This window comes from Chiloscyllium punctatum, chromosome 10, assembly GCF_047496795.1.
Source record: "Chiloscyllium punctatum isolate Juve2018m chromosome 10, sChiPun1.3, whole genome shotgun sequence".
NCBI classification, from domain to species: domain Eukaryota; kingdom Metazoa; phylum Chordata; class Chondrichthyes; order Orectolobiformes; family Hemiscylliidae; genus Chiloscyllium; species Chiloscyllium punctatum.
In genome coordinates, this window is record NC_092748.1 from 103,441,521 (window position 1) to 103,458,464 (window position 16,944).

The 16,944-nt window shown below is 42.9% G+C and overlaps 1 protein-coding gene across 2 annotated transcripts in view; it reads left to right on the top strand.

Annotated features, from left to right (window-relative positions):
- LOC140482415 (contactin-associated protein-like 5) overlaps positions 1-16,944 on the top strand; it is an 878,213-nt gene that overhangs the window by 559,161 nt on the left and 302,108 nt on the right. Inside the window, exons 16-17 of one of the 2 annotated variants that reach the window (XM_072579896.1) lie at positions 2,813-2,983; positions 16,396-16,614. In XM_072579896.1, the coding sequence (XP_072435997.1) occupies positions 2,813-2,983; positions 16,396-16,614 (390 nt within the window). The remainder of the gene's footprint in view (positions 1-2,812; positions 2,984-16,395; positions 16,615-16,944) is intronic. The other variant, XM_072579897.1, reaches the window with a different exon arrangement.

Consider the following 16,944-nt stretch of genomic DNA (forward strand, 5'->3'; position numbering starts at 1 on the left):
CAATTTCTGTTTTTGTTACAGATTCATGACAGTTCATAAACTGTTGATAGTAGTCAACAATACCTCATGTTAATTTCCTGTTTGATAATGTCTCTAAAACTGAACTTGTCCTATTGCTTCTTATCAGTATCTATTTTTCAAACCCTGAATATATTTTGCTACATATAATTAAGCATGAAGAAAGTAATCAACACTTTGTATCTATAACAGGATAACAATCCAAACTGTTCATATGTCATAATTGATTATAAACACAGAATTTTACAAAACTTACAGCACATTAACCTTCCTGTCTGAGCTGCTGCTTAGGCTAATCCCATCTTCTACTTTTGCGTGGAGTCTTGAAAGTTATGGAGCTTCAAGTGTTGAGAGTTTCTGCCTCCATTACCCGATTTATCAGTGAGTTCTAGACACCATCATTGTGAGAGTTAAAAGTTGCTACTGAACCTTCTTTTAATTTTTTGGTGAATTTCTTTATATCTGTGCTTCTTCATTAGCACTGCAAGGGATCATTGGAGTCCAGAGACATACATGCTAGGTGGACTGGCTATGCAAAGTTGCCCATGGTGTCCAGGAATGTGCAGGCTGGGTGGATTAGCCATGGGAAATGCTGGATTATAGGGTGAGGATGTGGGGCTGGTTGTTTGCTCTTCGAAGGGGCAGTGTGGACTCGATGGGCCAAATGGTCTGCTTTCACATTGTAGGGATTGTATGATTCAATGCTGATGGTGATGATGGTTATTGACATTTCAGTCAAAGGAAATATGTCTTTCTGATTGACTTGAATTAGGTTCGTCAGAATTCCATGTGTGTCGATTAAATCTCATCTTTTCAGTTTAAAGGAAAACAACCCCAGCCTTTACGCATTAACTAAAATCCTTCATCTTTGGCAGCATCCTTGTAAACCATATCCTCTTGTACCATCACAACCTTTCTGTGATGTTGAGACCAGAAGAGTAAGCATTATGCTGGCTGTGGCCGAATTAGAATTCTCTACAGTAATGGCATAAACTCCTCCTCTTATCCTCAAGGCTTTGGCCAGTGAATGAAAGCATCACATATGCCTTCTTGACCATCTTCTCTATCCAACTTCCTTCAGGGATGTGTTGACAAGATTCATCTGTCACTCTTTATGCTTTCGAGAATCCTATGATTTATTGTGTGTCACCTTGTTTCATTTGTCTTTCACTGTTATGTACCTCACATCTGGATACATCAGTGCTGGATTTCTCTGAGACTGGCGCTGAATGCACACAAGGAGTGTTTTGGTTGGAATATCTGATTGCTACAGCCAGTGAAGAAAGACTTAGCAAGATAAAAGGTCAATTGGCACAGAAATGCGAGACAGCAGCAGCTGGTTGTCAACACACGCTTCAGTGCCAGGTTGAGCGCTTGAAGGAGGAGAAATGGTGCAAGCAATAGGCGGGCAAATTGTTGCCTTGCCAACAGTAAAGATTCTTGATCACTCTATCCTCATGAAGCCAATGGTCTCCTCCTCTAAGCTAGTGAGGATGGAGATTAGTCATTTCCCCTCTGATTTTAGCCCTCTTCCCATGAATATCGCACAGATCTTCCTGCAGCCTCAGAGAGAGTAAGTGAATGGTCATTCAGATGTGTGCAGCACTTTCCTGCTGAGCAAGAACAACGCAGTAAGGTGAGGGCTTAGGTGTTGTGGGTGCAAAGTAGTTACGTGAATACAAATGACTTCACTGTGAAATAGGAAAGCCATTCGAAGTGGTAAAACATTACTAGCAGCTGAAAACAGAACTCTGTCAGTGTTTGGTCCATACCAGATGACTGAAATGATAAGGCGAGTCAGTAGTATAATTTTCTCAGCAGGAGGTCAAAGGTGCAGTGCAGGGGAAATTGCTCACCGAAATGTCGAGAAAAGGTGATAAGAAGACTTGTTATCCAACCTTGTAGCTTGGTCTGTCTTTAAAATTTCAGATCACGTTAGTGATGCAGTACAAGACAATAAAAATCGAAAGAACTGTGGATGCTGTAAATCAGAGACAAAAACAGAGATTGCTGGAAAAGCGCAGCAGGTCTGGCAGCATTTGGGGCTGAGTTCTGAGTTAACCTTTCAGGTCGAATGACCCTTCCGCAAACTAGGAAGGGGTTCTGAGGAAGGGTCACTTGACCAGAAATGTTAACTCTGATTCCTCTCTAAAGATGCTGCCAGACCTGTGAGCTTTTTCAGCAATTCCTATCTTTGTCAGTGAAAGACAATGTTTGTTTTGAAGCTTTCCCTGTAATCAAGGGCCACAAGAAAATGCTGTGTAATTTGGATACTGTGTTCCATAAAAATGTAAGAACAGGGCAGGAAAAGGCCTTGGATTTTTCACATCAAGCCAGTCAGTATCCGGAGGTGGAAAAGTTGACGTTTCGGGGTTACACCCGAAACATTGACTTCTCCACCTCCTGATGCTGCCTGCCTTGCTGTGTTCTCCCAACCTCCTGCTTGTCTACTTTGGATTCCAGCATCTGCAATTTTTTTGTCTCTCACCTTGAATTTTTCACACCTGCTTTGTCATTCAGTAAGATTTAGCTGCTCTACCACCCGGACTTCACTTCCCACACTGTCCCCTTTAAATCCTTTACAATAATTTCTTACATTACAACAGTAATCACACTTCAAAAGAACCAAGAACTTCATGGGCTGCAACATGCTTTAAGACATCCTAAAGATGTGAAAGGTTCAGTTTAGGAGAGAAGAGAACAGAAGCAAACAAACAATTAAAACAGCTTCCAAGTCATAATTAAATATTTATTTAAAATCCCCAAATTTTAAACTTCTTTTTTGCTTGTCCAGGACATTACTGGAATGCGGCATCATTCAACACTGAATCTTTCTATCTCCACTTCCCCACATTCCACGGTGAGCTCAGTGCGGATATTTCATTTTTCTTCAAAACGACAGCTTCCTCAGGCGTTTTCCTGGAGAATCTTGGAATTAAGGACTTCATAAGAATTGAGCTGAACTGTAAGTAAGGAGGCATTTATGTGGGATGTTGAATGTAGAAAAATACAGTCTTTAGCCTTGTTAAAACTGTCTTCATACAGGAGTAAGGCAAAATGAATAGGAATGCTTCAGAAAGTATCATTATTCACAGTATCAGAAAGCTTATGTAAGTAGGAAGAAAGGTGAGGAGGATCGAAGGCAAAAATTCAGGGAACTAGGATGGAGGCTTAAAGCTAGAACAAACAGAATTGTTATCTCTGGGTTGCTGCCTGTGCCACATGCTAGTGAAGCAAGGAACAGGGAGAGAGCAGAGCTGAACACCTGGCCGCAGGATGGTGCAGGATGGAGGGTTTTGGATTCTTGGATAATTGGTGTTCTTTCAGGAGAAGGTGGGACCTCTACAAATAGGATGGTCTTCACCTGAACCGGTTGGGTACCAATATCCTGGGGGGGATAGTTGCTAATGCTCCTTGGGGGTTTCAACTAATACAGCAGGGGGATGGGAACCTGAATTGTAGTTCCAGTGTACAGGGAGATTGAGGGTAGTGAGGGCAGGGATAGGTTTACAAAGTAGCAAGAGAGCACCAGCAATCAGGATGTTGGTTTGAAATGTGTGTACTTCAATGCCAGGAGCATTGGAATAAAGTCGGTGAACTTGCAATGTGGGTTGGTACCTGGTTCGATGCTGTGGCTATTTCAGAGACATGGCTAGAGGAGGGACAGAAATAGTTGTTGCAGATTCCAGGATTTATATGCTTAAACAAGAACAGAGATGATGGTAAAAGGGAGGGGAGGGGGTAGTATTGTTAATCAAGTTTTACAGCAACTGACAACGTTGGAGAACTCATCCACTGTGGTAGTTTGGGCTGAGGTTAGAAACAGGAAAGGAGAGGGCACCCTGTTGGGAGTTTTCGATAAGTGTCTAAATTTTTCCAGGGATGGAGAGGAAAGGACAGCAAACATGATTTTCGAAAGAAACAAGAGGAACAGGGTAGTTGTTATGGGGGACTTTAACTTCCCTAATATTGACTGGGAATACTATAGTTCAAGTAGTTTAGATGGGTTAGTTTTTGTTCAATGTGTGCAGGAGGGATTTCTGACACAGTATGTAGACAGGCCAACAAGGAGAGATGCCATATTGGATTTGGTACTGGGGAATGAATCCAGCCAGGTGTTAGATTTGGAGCTAGGTGAGCACTTTGGTGATAGTGACTGTATTTTGGTTATGTTTACAATAGCAATGGGCAGGGATAGGTATATACCGCAGTGAAAGAGGTAAAACTGAGGGGAAGGCAATTATGATGCAATTAGGCAAGATTTAGGATGTATAAGTTGGGGAAGGAAACTGCAGAGGATGGACACACTTGAAATGTAGAGCTTATTCAAGGAACAGCCACTGCAGGTCCTTGATAAGTATATACGAATCAAGCAGGGAATAGTTGTCGAGAGAGGGAGCCATGGTTTACCAAAGAAGTTGAAGCTCTTGTCAAGAGGAAGATGAAGGCTTATGTGAGGATGAGGCATGAAGGCTCAGTTAGGGTGCTTGACAGTTATAGGTTAGTCAGAAAAGATCTAAAGAGAGGGCAAAGAAGAGCCAGGAGAGACATAGAAGTTGTTGGCAGATAGGATCAAGGAAAGCCATAAGGCCTTCTATATGTATATCAGGAATAAAAGAATGACCAAATTAAGATTAAAGCCAATCAAAGATAGTAGTGGAAAGTTGTGTGTGGAATCTGAGTACGTAGGGGAAGCACTTAATGAATCATTTTCATCAGTATTCACATTGCAAAAAGGCAATGTTAGTGAGAAGATGGAGATACGGGCTACTAGATTAGATAGGATTGAGGCTGACAAAGAGGAGGTTTTAGCAATTTTGGAAGATCTGAAAATAAATAAGACCCCTGGGCCAAATGGGATTTATCCTAGGATTCTCTGAGAAGCTAGAGAGGAGATTGCAGAGCCATTGGCTTTGATCTTTATGTCACCATTATTGACAGGAGTAGTGCCAGAAGACTGCAGGATAGCAAATGTTGTTCCCTTGTTTAAGAAAGGGAGTCGGGACAACCCTGGTAATTATAGGCCAGTGAGCCTCACTTCCGTTGTGGATAAGGGTTGGAAAAGGTTTAAAAAAATAGAATTTCTAATCATCTGGAAAGAAATAATTTGATTAGGGATAGTCAACATGGTTTTGTGAAGGGTAGGTCGTGCCTCACTAATCTTACTGAGTTCTTTGAAAAGGTGACAAAACAGATGGATGAAGGTAAAGTGGTTGATGTGGTGTATATGGATTTCAGTAAGGCATTTGATAAGCTTCCACACAGTAAGCTATTGCATAAAACACAGAGTTTCAAGATTGAAGGTGATTTAGCAATTTGGATCAAAGATTGGCTAGCTGAAAGAAGACAGAGGATGGTGGTTGATTGGAAATGTTCATCCTGGAGCTCAGTTACCAGTGGTATCCCACAAGGATCTGATTTGGGGCCACTGCTGTTTGTCATTTTTATAAATGATCTGGATATGGACGTAGAAGGATGGATTAGTAAATTTAAGGATGACACTAAGGTAGGCAGAGTCGTGGATAGTGCTGAAGGATGTTGTGGGTTACAGAGGGACATAGATAAAATGCAGAGCTAGGCTGAGAAGTGGCAAATAGAGGTTAATATGAAAAGGTAGTTCACTTCAGAAGAAGTAACAGGAAAGCAGTGTACTGGGCTAATGGTAAAATTCTTGGCAGTGTAGATGAACAGAGAGATCTCAGTGTCCAGCTGCATAAATCTCTGAAAGGTGCCACCCACGTTGATAGGGTTGTTAAGAAGGCATATGGTGTGTTGGCGTTAATTGGTAGGGGGATTGAGTTTCAGAGCAACAGCTCTGTACATGCTTCAGCTGTACAAGACACTGGTAAGGCTACACCTGGAGTATTGCGTACAGTTCTGTTCACCGCATTATTGAAAGGATGGGGGAAGCTTTGGAAAGGATTCAGAGGAGATTTACTAGGATGTTGCCTGGTATAGAAGGAAGGTCTAATGAGGAAAGGCTGAGAGAACTGAGGCTGTTTTCATTGGAGAGAAGAAATATGAAAGGTGACTTCATTGAGACGTGAAAGATAATCAGAGGGTTAGATAGGGTGGACAATGAAAGCCTTTTTCCTCAGATGGTGAAGGCTAACATGAGGGGACATAGCTTTAAACTGAGGGGTGATAGATTTAGGACAGATATCAGGGGTAATTTCTTCACTCATAGAGTAGTAGGTGCATGGAACGGCCTGTCTGAAACAGTAGTAGACTCGCTGATATTAAGGGCATTTAAATGGCCATTGGACATACGAATGGATAATGGAGCGGTGTAGGTTAGGAGGACATCAGATTATTTTTACAGATCTGTGCAACATCGAGGGCCAAAGGGCCTGTACTGCACTGTAACATTCTATGGGCTATGTTCTATGTTCTATATTCAATTGTTGACAGGTACCCATATGAGAATAAGTAACAGGATGGAATAAAGTTTCAAACTGAGCTTGACATTCTTTTTTAATCAAATCCTTCTCCTACTCTCCCGGATATGGTATCACATCTTGAGGTATGAATTAAAGGCACTTGACAGCCATCTCACGCTTCCTCTGAGAGGTCATTTTCCATTTTACTTTTTTCACAGTAAGTAGGTATTACTGACAATGCCAGTATTTGATACCTGTCCCTCATTAAATGGTTCATTTGGCCATTTCAGAGGGCAGTTGAGAGTCGACCACATTTAGTTGTAAGTCTGAAGTCATAAGTTGGCCAGGATAGGTAAGGATGACAGGTTATCTTCCCTAAAGATCAGCTGGGTTTGTATGACAAATAGCTTCATGGTCTGAGACTAACTTTACATTGCAGATTGAATAACTGTGGTTTTGAAATTGTATTTACTGGTGGGATTTGACCGCATGTCCCCCAGAGCTGCTACTGTGTGAAGCCTATATAGGTTGGGCAGTGATCTATTGTGATGTATTCTCAACCAACTCTGAAATCATGCTGAGCCCTATTAAAAGCTGTTAATTAAGTCTATAAATCCTATTCAGAGCCATATCATTGTTCATAAGTCGATTCTAAAGGCATGAAATGCAGTTAAGGGCAATTTAAACCCCAGTTTAATCAAATAAAGAGCATGATGAGCCTTCTAAAGACTTCTGTGGTACTATAGCAATGTTCTCATCTCTCCTCCATCCAGGTTCAAGTCCATGGAGGTGTGTTGTAACCCTGTGTACAGGGGGAGTAAAATATATTTTCGCAATATATGCCTTTTAAAATGGAGAAGAAGAATTCTATGCACTGTTCCCATCAATGCAAAACTGAGCTGGGTTTTCTGAGGGCTGGTAATTGTACTCAAATTGTCTCTTGTCTCTTTTTCTTATATTCAGAAAGAGCTCTGCATTTCTGTTGGGGAGATTTCAATCAAAGTTCATTCAAAATCAAGGAGCATATTTTAAATCTGAGCAGTCCCTTATGGGGGAGGATATGTAAGGGGAGGAAAACTACAGGCACTTCCTCACAGCAGTCAGCCAATGTGCTCTGTGATTTTAAAGTCTAGTATCACTGACAGCCAATCCAACAGCTCCTTTGGATAGATGAATATGTAATGGTAAGCAAGAGGTTAGGTTGCCAGGAGGGCGGGATGCTGGGTAAGCAGAGTGCCAAGTGTTAATGGTGCCAGTCAGATAGAATGCCAGGTGTCTGACATTCAGGGAGGTTGGGGTGTATGGAGCCAGTGTACCAAGTAAGGGTCCCAGGGTGTGAAGTGGAAAGGAGGCGATGTATGTAATGGAGTTTTTAGGGTAAGGTTGGGTGGGCAAAAAATATCAGGTCCAATGATGGGTTGACAGTGCTGTGTTGGGGATGGGGTGGGAGTCTAGTCCTGGGTGGGGGGAGTAGTTGATGTGTCGCAGGATGGGGAGGGGTGAAGGGTGGGCTGTGGGTGGTGTGGAGGTGGGTAGGGTCTGGTAGGCAGTGGCAAGAGCTTTTCGCCCCCAGACGGAAAGAGGAATGTCTGATTCCAGGTAGAAATAGGGGTGTAGAGTCCTGGGGCATTGGGAGAGGAGGTGATGGGTGGTGGCATTGGTGTATCCAGCCATGGGGAGTGGTGTGGGTATTGAGTCTGTTGGCAGGGTTTGGAGGGTATGGTTAAGACACAGGAGCTAAAAGTGCTGGAGTTGAGGTGAGCTGTTGGTTCCTAGGGGGTAGAGTTTGATCACGGGGCTGTCAATTCTGGTGCTGGCTGGGTGCTGGCTTTGTGATAGTGGATGTCATGTTCTGGGGATTTCTAGGCATTAAGGACAGGTTTCAGGTCAGGCTCTGAAGTAAGTTAAGTTATCTGGTGGAAGTTTAATTGGGATTTTTGTGGTACATTGACAAGTAAGTGCAATAGTTAGTCAAGAGTTGGACCAAGTTTGTAATAACTACTTAACTGCAGTGAAACCCTCCAAATTTTCTGATTTTAATGGACGCTTTTAGAGGGTTGCAGTGCAATGGAATTACCCAGCGGAATCTTCAACTTCCAAGTCAATTTCTCGGAATCTGGTGCATCAGTGATTTACAGGATCCTGAGCCACAGAGTTCCCGTCGTTGCTGTAGAAATGAGTATCCAACCATTGGAAATCTGGACCAAAATACAGTTTATATTGTATACAACAGTGTATTGGAGGAAATAACTGAAAGAATGTATATTAAAATCCCATCACAGCAATAGGGCATGTGGGCTCAAAAACTGAAAATAAAGAAATATTGAGATAACAAAGTTTTTCGATTCTCCAAAAAGCTAAAATGATTCATTGACACTCATCAGGGAATGACATCCTTATCCTGTTTGCTCAATATATTATCCCTGTCCCACAAATAGAGTTCTTGAATCTTAACTGCTCTCTGATGTAACCAGGCAGGAGGCTGCAAGGACACAGCAAGCCAGGCAGCATCAGGAGTCACTGTTTCAGGTGTAACCCTTCTTCAGGACTAGGGGTGAGCGTAGGGGGAGCCAGGGTGGGGGTGGGGGCAGGGGGAATGCTGGGTGGTGAAGTGGGGATAGGTGAAGACTGGTAGAGGGTATGACTAGGTTGGTCAATAGGAGGAATGAATTTGGTTGGTGGCAGGCAGCAGTGGAAGGGAGAGGGAGGGGCTGGGAAGGGAGTCGGGTGGATGGGGAGGAAGGCTATTTGAAATTGGAGAACTCAGTGTTGAATCCACCAGGCTGTAGGGTGCCCAGGTGGAAGATAAGGTGTTATTCCTCCAATAGAAGCTGTGATTTGTTTTGGCAATGGAGGAGGCCAAGGATGGTCATGTCGGAAAGGGAATGGTTGGGGGAATTGAAATGGGCTGTGACTGGGAGGTCCGGTCAGCCCCTTCGGACCTAGCTGAGGTGCTCCCCCCACACCCATCCCCCGTCCTGAAGAAGGGTTACACCGGAAATGTTGATTTGTGCATCTCCTGGTGCGGCCTGGCTTGCTGTGCTCTTCCAGCCTCCTGCTTGTCTACTTTGGATTCCAGAATTTGCAGGGTTTTTTTTGTCGCTGATGTGACCAAACAGATCACTTGGTTATTTTCAAGAAGTAACTCACCACCACTCTCTCACGGTATCTCAGCCATGGCTAACAAATACCAGCTTTGCCAACAATGCCTTTTGTTACAATGTTGTCAAGCTGATAAAATGCAGTCTATTCATTTTTAAAGTTTCGTCGGTTAACTTCAAAGATTCAGACTTTGAGGTTAAAAGAGAAACGCGGTGGGGCATTTAAATTGATCCGGCCCGATAAAGGTTATATCATTAGTGAGTTTTGAGAAGATTTGTAGCTCAGGTTGAGGTTCTGGCTGTAGGTTTGCTTGCTGAGCTGGAAGGTTCGTTTTCAGATGTTTCAGAAACAGAACAGGAAATAACATCACCACAGGAAATGACGTCCTATAAGAAATGACAAAAACAACCAAGGAAACCTAAACACATTAATAGAAAGTGGGCCAACCACCAGTGCTTCATCTGGAAGCTCACTAATGATATTACCAAGTATGGTGACAAAATGTCTGAAAACAAACCTTCTAGCTCAGCGAGCAAACCTACATCCAGGTTATATCATTATTTACAAGGGAATAAAAATGAAATGCTTGGAATGTATGTGTCATCGTGAGAACGTCAATTATCTCTGCCTAGAGGACAAGAACTACTTGAAGACCTAATTCTGAAATTTGTTCCACAAAAAGGGAGATTGACACCACTCCCTCCCCTCCCCCAACTACCTCACCCCCACCCCTCATGATCCACCATCCCCACCATCAATTTCAAAGGATCACAGGGAACTCTGGCATTGGGGAATTAGTTGCAGAAATGGAATAACTCCATTGTGGGCCAACACCCAATTATGACATTCTCAACCCATCAGAAGCATTGATTACAGGCCTGTAGTTTTTGCTGCAGAGCAGATACGTCCAGAAATATGGAGTAACCTCCAAGAACATTCAGTGACGTTAAATATAATGACTCACTCTCTCTCTCCCTCGCTCTCTCTCTCTCACTCTCTCTGATGCTTTGACTTGGAGGTGCCAGTGTTGGACTGAGGTGGACAAAGTTAAAAATCATTGTGGTTCTGTTCGCCGAGCTGGGAATTTGTGTTGCAGACGTTTTGTCCCCTGTCTAGGTGACATCCTCAGTGCTTGGGAGCCTCCTGTGAAGCGCTTCTGTGTTGTCTCCTCCGGCATTTATAGTGGCCTGTCTCTGCCGCTTCCGGTTGTCAGTTCCAGCTGTCTGTTGCAGTGGCCGGTATATTGGGTCCAGGTCAATGTGTTTATTGATAGAATCTGTGGATGAGTACCATGCCTCTAGGAATTTCCTGGCTGTTCTCTGTTTGGCTTGTCCCAGTCGAAGTCATGTTGTTTGTCATCTGTGTGTGTGGCTACTAAGGATAGCTGGTCGTGTCATTTCGTGGCTGGTTGGTGTTCATGGATACGGATCGTTAGCTGTCTTCCTGTTTGTCCTATGTAGTGTTTTGTGCAGTCCTTGCATGGGATTTTGTACACTACATTGGTTTTGCTCATTTTGGGTATCGGGTCCTTTGTCCTGGTGAGTTGTTGTCTGAGAGTGGCTGTTGGTTTGTGTGCTGTTATGAGTCCTAGTGGTCGTAGTAGTCTGGCTGTCAGTTCAGAAATGTTCTTGATGTATGGTAACGTGGCTAATCCTTTGAGTTGTGGCATGTCCTCATTCTGTTGTCTTTCCCTTAGGCATCTGTTGATGTAATTGCGGGGGTATTCGTTTTTGGCAAATACATTGTATAGGTGTTCTTCTTCCTCTTTTTGCAGTTCTGGTGTACTGCAGTGTGTTATGGCCCTTTTGAACAGTGTCTTGATGCAACTTCTTTTGTGTGTGTTGGGTTGGTTGCTTTCGTAGTTCAGGACTTGGTCTGTGTGTATGGCTTTCCTGTATACCTTTGTGGTGAATTCTCCGTTCGGTGTTCTCTGTACCATCACGTCTAGGAATGGGAATTGGTTGTCCTTTTCTTCCTCTCTAGTGAATCGGATTCCTGTGAGTGTGGCGTTGATGATTCGGTGTGTGTTTTCTATTTCTGTGTTTTTAATGATTACAAAGGTGTCATCCACATAAAAATCACACAACACCAGGATATAATCTAACAGGTTTATTTGAAAGTACTAGCTTTTGAAGCACTGCTCTTTCATCAGGTGGTTGTGGAGGTTAAGATCGTGCTCACAGAATTTATAGCCAAAGGAATCCAGTGTCGTGGAGACGTGATACAGTAAACAATCTTAGATTAAAACTTTCATCTTTTATAATGGGATATGCTGGTTTCTGTTCTGTTGATATGTAAATCCCAGAATTTCTTTCAAATTACATTATCAAGTTCGCTCAGCTTTTTAAACAATAGGTGTGAAGTCTGTTTGTGCCCCGATGTTATGTCAGACTGACAAACCCTCTGCACAGTTTTGCAGAGTTTAACATGGACTCGTGCAGTTTTTGAGCAAAATAAAAAGTAATTTTGCAAAAACAAATTCATTGCATAACCTTATATGTGTGCACATGTAGGAGTGACAGATTGGGTGTGCATGTGAGTGTGTGCGGATGGATGTGAGCGCACGTGATAGAGTGTGTTTGTATGTATGTGTGTGTGTGTAAGCTTGGTTAAGCGTGTGTGTCAGTGTGATGGGGTATGTGTGGAGGGTGCATGTGTAAGTGTGAGCGTGGGAGGGTATGTGTGTGCATATGAGAGAGAGCTTGTGTATGAGGGAGGGTCTGTCTGGGTTTGTGAGTATGTAAGTATGTGTGTGCGTGTGTATTGTGCAGTGAGCCACGGTCCCGGTTGAGGCTATTCCCATGGATACCGAACTTTGCTATCAGCTTCTGCTCAGCAGCTCTGTGTTGTTGCTTGTCCCAAAGTCCGCTTTGGAGGATGGTCACCTGAAGGTCCGAGGCTGAATGTCCCGGATCACTGAAGGGTTCCCTGACTGAGAGATGATTGTTGTGCAGCGCTCATTCATCCATTGTTATAGCGTCTGCTTGGTATCGCCAATGTGTCATGCCTCCAGGCATCTTTGCCTGCAGTGTATGAGATAGACCACGTTGGTCAAGCCACATGAGTACCTGCCACATATGTGGTGGGAGGTCTTCCCATGTGTAATGGTTTTACCTGTGTCGATACTCTGACATGTCTAGCAGCAGCTGCTGTGACAGGGTTTGCATAGTGTTGTTGTCCTGAAGGCTGTGCAGTTTGCTACAAATCATGATCTGTTTAAAGTTTGGCGGTTGTTTAAAGGTGAGAAGAGGAGACATGGGAAAGGTCTGGGCGAGGTGTTCATCCTCATTGATAATGTGTTGCATGCTGCGAAGAACATGGCGTAGTTTCTAGCTCCCGGTAAGTACTGGACAACAAAGCGTACCCTGTCGGTTGCAGCCTGTCTCCTGAGGAGGTCATTATGGTTTCTTGCTATGGTACATTGGAAGTGGCAGTTGATGAGTTACGCATCATACTGCATTCTTATGAGGGCATCCTTGTGCACTTTCAAGTGTCTGTCATGTTCCTCTTCATCCAAACATATCCTGTGTATGCAGAGGGCTTGTCCATAGGAGATGGCTGTTTCAGATGGTAGCTAGAGAAGTGTAGCATTTTGGCATTATCTGTGGGTTTGCGGTAGAGTGAGGTGCTGAGGTGCCCATCCTTGATGGAGATGCATGTGTCCAAGAATGAGACAGATACTAAAGAGTAATCTATGGTAAGTCTGATGGTGGAATGAAACCTGTTGATATCACTGTGTAGTTATTTCAGTTACTCCTCACCATAGCTTCAGAGGAAGAAAATGTTGTCAATATATCTGGTGTATAGTGTTAGTTGGAGGTCCTGTGCAGCAAAGGAGTCTTGTTTGAACTTGTGCATGAAGATGTTGGCATATTGGGGTGCAAATTTGGTCCCCATGCCCTGGGTTTGACATGTATATTCAAACCGTCAGGAAATATGTGAATGCCAGATTCATCAGCCGCACCCATAAGGTAGAACAAAACATGTCCAATCACAATGCAGTGTCATCCATGTTCTCAAAATAACTCACAACATTGTCATCAAATCAGCAGATAAAGGAGGAGCCAATGTCGTTCAGGTTAGAACAGATTAAGGAAGTGTACCGACAACTGAACAACCAGGAACACTACAGGCAACTCCCAGGCGATTCAACCAAAGAACACACTCGTGAACTCAAAGCATTGATCAGGACTTTTGATCCAGTCCTTCAGAATTCCCACATACTTCTCACGTAGGCAACTTCTACTGCCTTCCAAAGATACACAAAGCCAGCATATCAGGACGTCCCATTGTATCAGGCAATGGGATCCTGTGTGAGAATCTCTCTGATTATGTCAAAGGCATCTTGAAACCCATTGTTCAGGGGATTCCCCAGCTTCTGTCCTGAAACTTCAGATTTCTTACAGAAACTCAGCACCCACGGACCAGTTGAATTGAGAACATTCCTCATCACAGTGAATGTTAAAGCACTCTACACTAGCATCTCCCACAATGAAGGCATTGCGGCAACAGCCTCAGTACTCAATACCAACAACAATCTCCAAGTATCATCCTACAAATCATTTGCTTCATTCTCGGCCACAACATTGTCACCTTTGACAACCAATTTTCCATCCAAACACATGGAACAGCCATGTGGACCAAATTTGCATCCCAATATGCCAAAGTTCATGCAAAAGTTTGAACAAGACTTTTTTTTCTACACAGGACCTCCAACCAACTATGTACACCAGATATTTTGATACCATTATTGTCATCTCGACCCAAGGCGAGGAGTCACTGAAAGAACTACACAGTGATATCAACAAGTTTCATCCCATCATCAGACTTACCATGAATTGCTCTTCAGTATCTGTCTCATATTTGGGCACATGCATCTCTATCAAGGATGAACCTCTCAGCACCTCACTCTACCGCAAACCCACAGATAACCTCACAATGCAACACTTCTATGGTTTCCACCCAAAACATATTAAAGCAGCCATCCCCTCTGTTCAAGTCCTCCGCATACACAGGATCTGTTCAGATAAGGAGAAACATGACAGACACTTGAAAATGCTCAAGGGTGCCCTCATAAGAACGGGGTACGATGCTCAACTCAACAACTGCCACAGCAAGAAACCAGAATGACTTCCTCAGGGGATACACATAGGCTAGAACAGGTAAGATATCCTTCATTGTCCAGTACTCCCCAGGAGCTGAAAGACTAGGCCAGACTCTTCACAGCCTGCAACACATTATCTATTAGGATGAACACCTCACCAAGACCTTCCTCACGATTCTTCTTCTTGCCTTTAAACAATCACCAAACCTTTAACAGATCATGATTCGTAGCAAACTGACCAGACTTCAGGACAACAGCGTACAACCCTGCCACAACAACCAGTCCATGATGTGTCTGAGTATTGACATGGGCAACACCATCAGACATGGGGACACCGCCCACCATGTACGTGGTGAGTACTCATGTGAATTGACCGATGTGGTCTATCTCATCTGCTGCAGGCGAGGTTTCCACAAAGTATGGTGCATTGGCCAGTCTGAACAGATGCTATGACAACAGATGAATGGGCACCACACAACAATCACCAGGCAGGAATGTTCTCTCCCAGTAGGTGAACACTTCACTGGTCCGGAACATGGGGCAAGCAGCAATGCAGAGCAGCTGAGCAGAAGCTGATAGCCTCAACCAGGACTTTAGGTTCATCACACACACATTCTATCACACACATTCTATCACACACAATCTGTCATTCCTAGATGCGCACACATATGAGCTTATGGACTAAATTTGTTTTTGCAGAATTCCATTTTATTCTGCTCAAGAACAGCATGACTTCATGTAGAACTCTGTAAAACTACATCACAGGTTTGTCAGTCTGACGTAGCATTGGAGCACAGACAGACTTTGCACCTATTGTTTAAAAAGCTGAGCTATCTTCAGAATGTAATTTTAAAAAAGTTCTGGGATTTCCATATCAAATAACAGAAACCAGCATATCCCATTATAAAAGATGAAAGTTTTAATCTAAGATGCTTACTGTATCACATTTCCATGACACTGGACTCCTTTGGCTATAAATTCTGTTCTTAACCTCCATAACCACCTGATGAAGGAGCCGGGGTCCAAAAGCTAGTGCTTCCAAATAGACCTGTTGGACTATAACCTGGTGTTGTGTGATTTTTATCTTTGATGCTTGATTGTGCAAACATGGTCAGCCTAAACCACAGTGGCTTCAACTTAAAACTTTAGATATCTAAGACAAATAAAGTACCCTCAAGAATATGTTGTTTATCGTTTTATCTTGTACGTGTGCATGTGTGCCCAAGCTTATGAAAAGTGTTTACTTAATGTTGCATTTTTCAATTACTTTTCTTGGTTTAGTTGCTAATAAATTTGATCTTTGACTCGAGCAAATCTTGTTAATTGCCTCCATACTGCTCACAGCAAAGTTGCAAGCTACATTTTTTAGTTCAACAGAAGCATAATTTTGTGCAAAAAGAACTTAAACCTTTTTTTGTGATTAACCCAGCAGGTTGAACAGAGAAGAATTCACCCCTTCTCTGCTCACTGAAAAAATACATGTTTTTATACACAAAAATATTTGGCCCTCCAAAAGATTACTAGGAGAAAATAAATTAAAATTAACTCTCCATTCATAATATATTCCACCCAGGTTCTATTTGTGTTATGTGAAATGACCCAAATTAGACATGAAAAATGAATCTATTTCTTCTGCTATTTTCGAAGGATGGGTCATTGTTAATACAGTGGGGCCTAATTGCATTTTGTCAGAAAAGAAACATAAATACATTATTCTGTCCAGTGCAGGAACCTTCTCTTCAGGTCAAAGCTAGTTACCTTTGTTTGCATGCTGTGTGATTTCTTTTTCAGCTCCATCTGAGGTGGTTCTTTCATTTGATGTGGGTAATGGACCATTTGAGGTGACTGTGAAATCACCTACGCATTTGAACGACAATCAGTGGCATTATGTTGAAGCAGAACGAAACATCAGAGAGGCCTCCCTTCAAGTGGATCACCTGCCAAGAAAAGCTCAAGAGGCCCCCTCTGACGGACATATCCAGTTGCAGCTCAGTAGTCAGCTGTTTGTCGGTAGGAGCTCATTGTTTGCTATTGGCCTGTCATTCTGTCTGACAGTGACATATCGATGTCAAGGTCCATTCAATTCAGAAGACCATGTTTTTTCTTTGCATTATTTAGACTGTTTAAGAAAGTACAGCGTAAAAGATGAGCACATGTAGGTCGAACCAAGTTCATTGTCGTAACAAGTGATAACCAAGAAATGAACTTGTGTGTATCTGACCAAAAATAACACTTGCAATTTACATAAAGAGCTAACGTTAATATTTGTTGCCATCTTGCAGTATTCCCAGATTAAATACATCACACTCTGGGAATGATTAATGCATGGATTAAAATTTA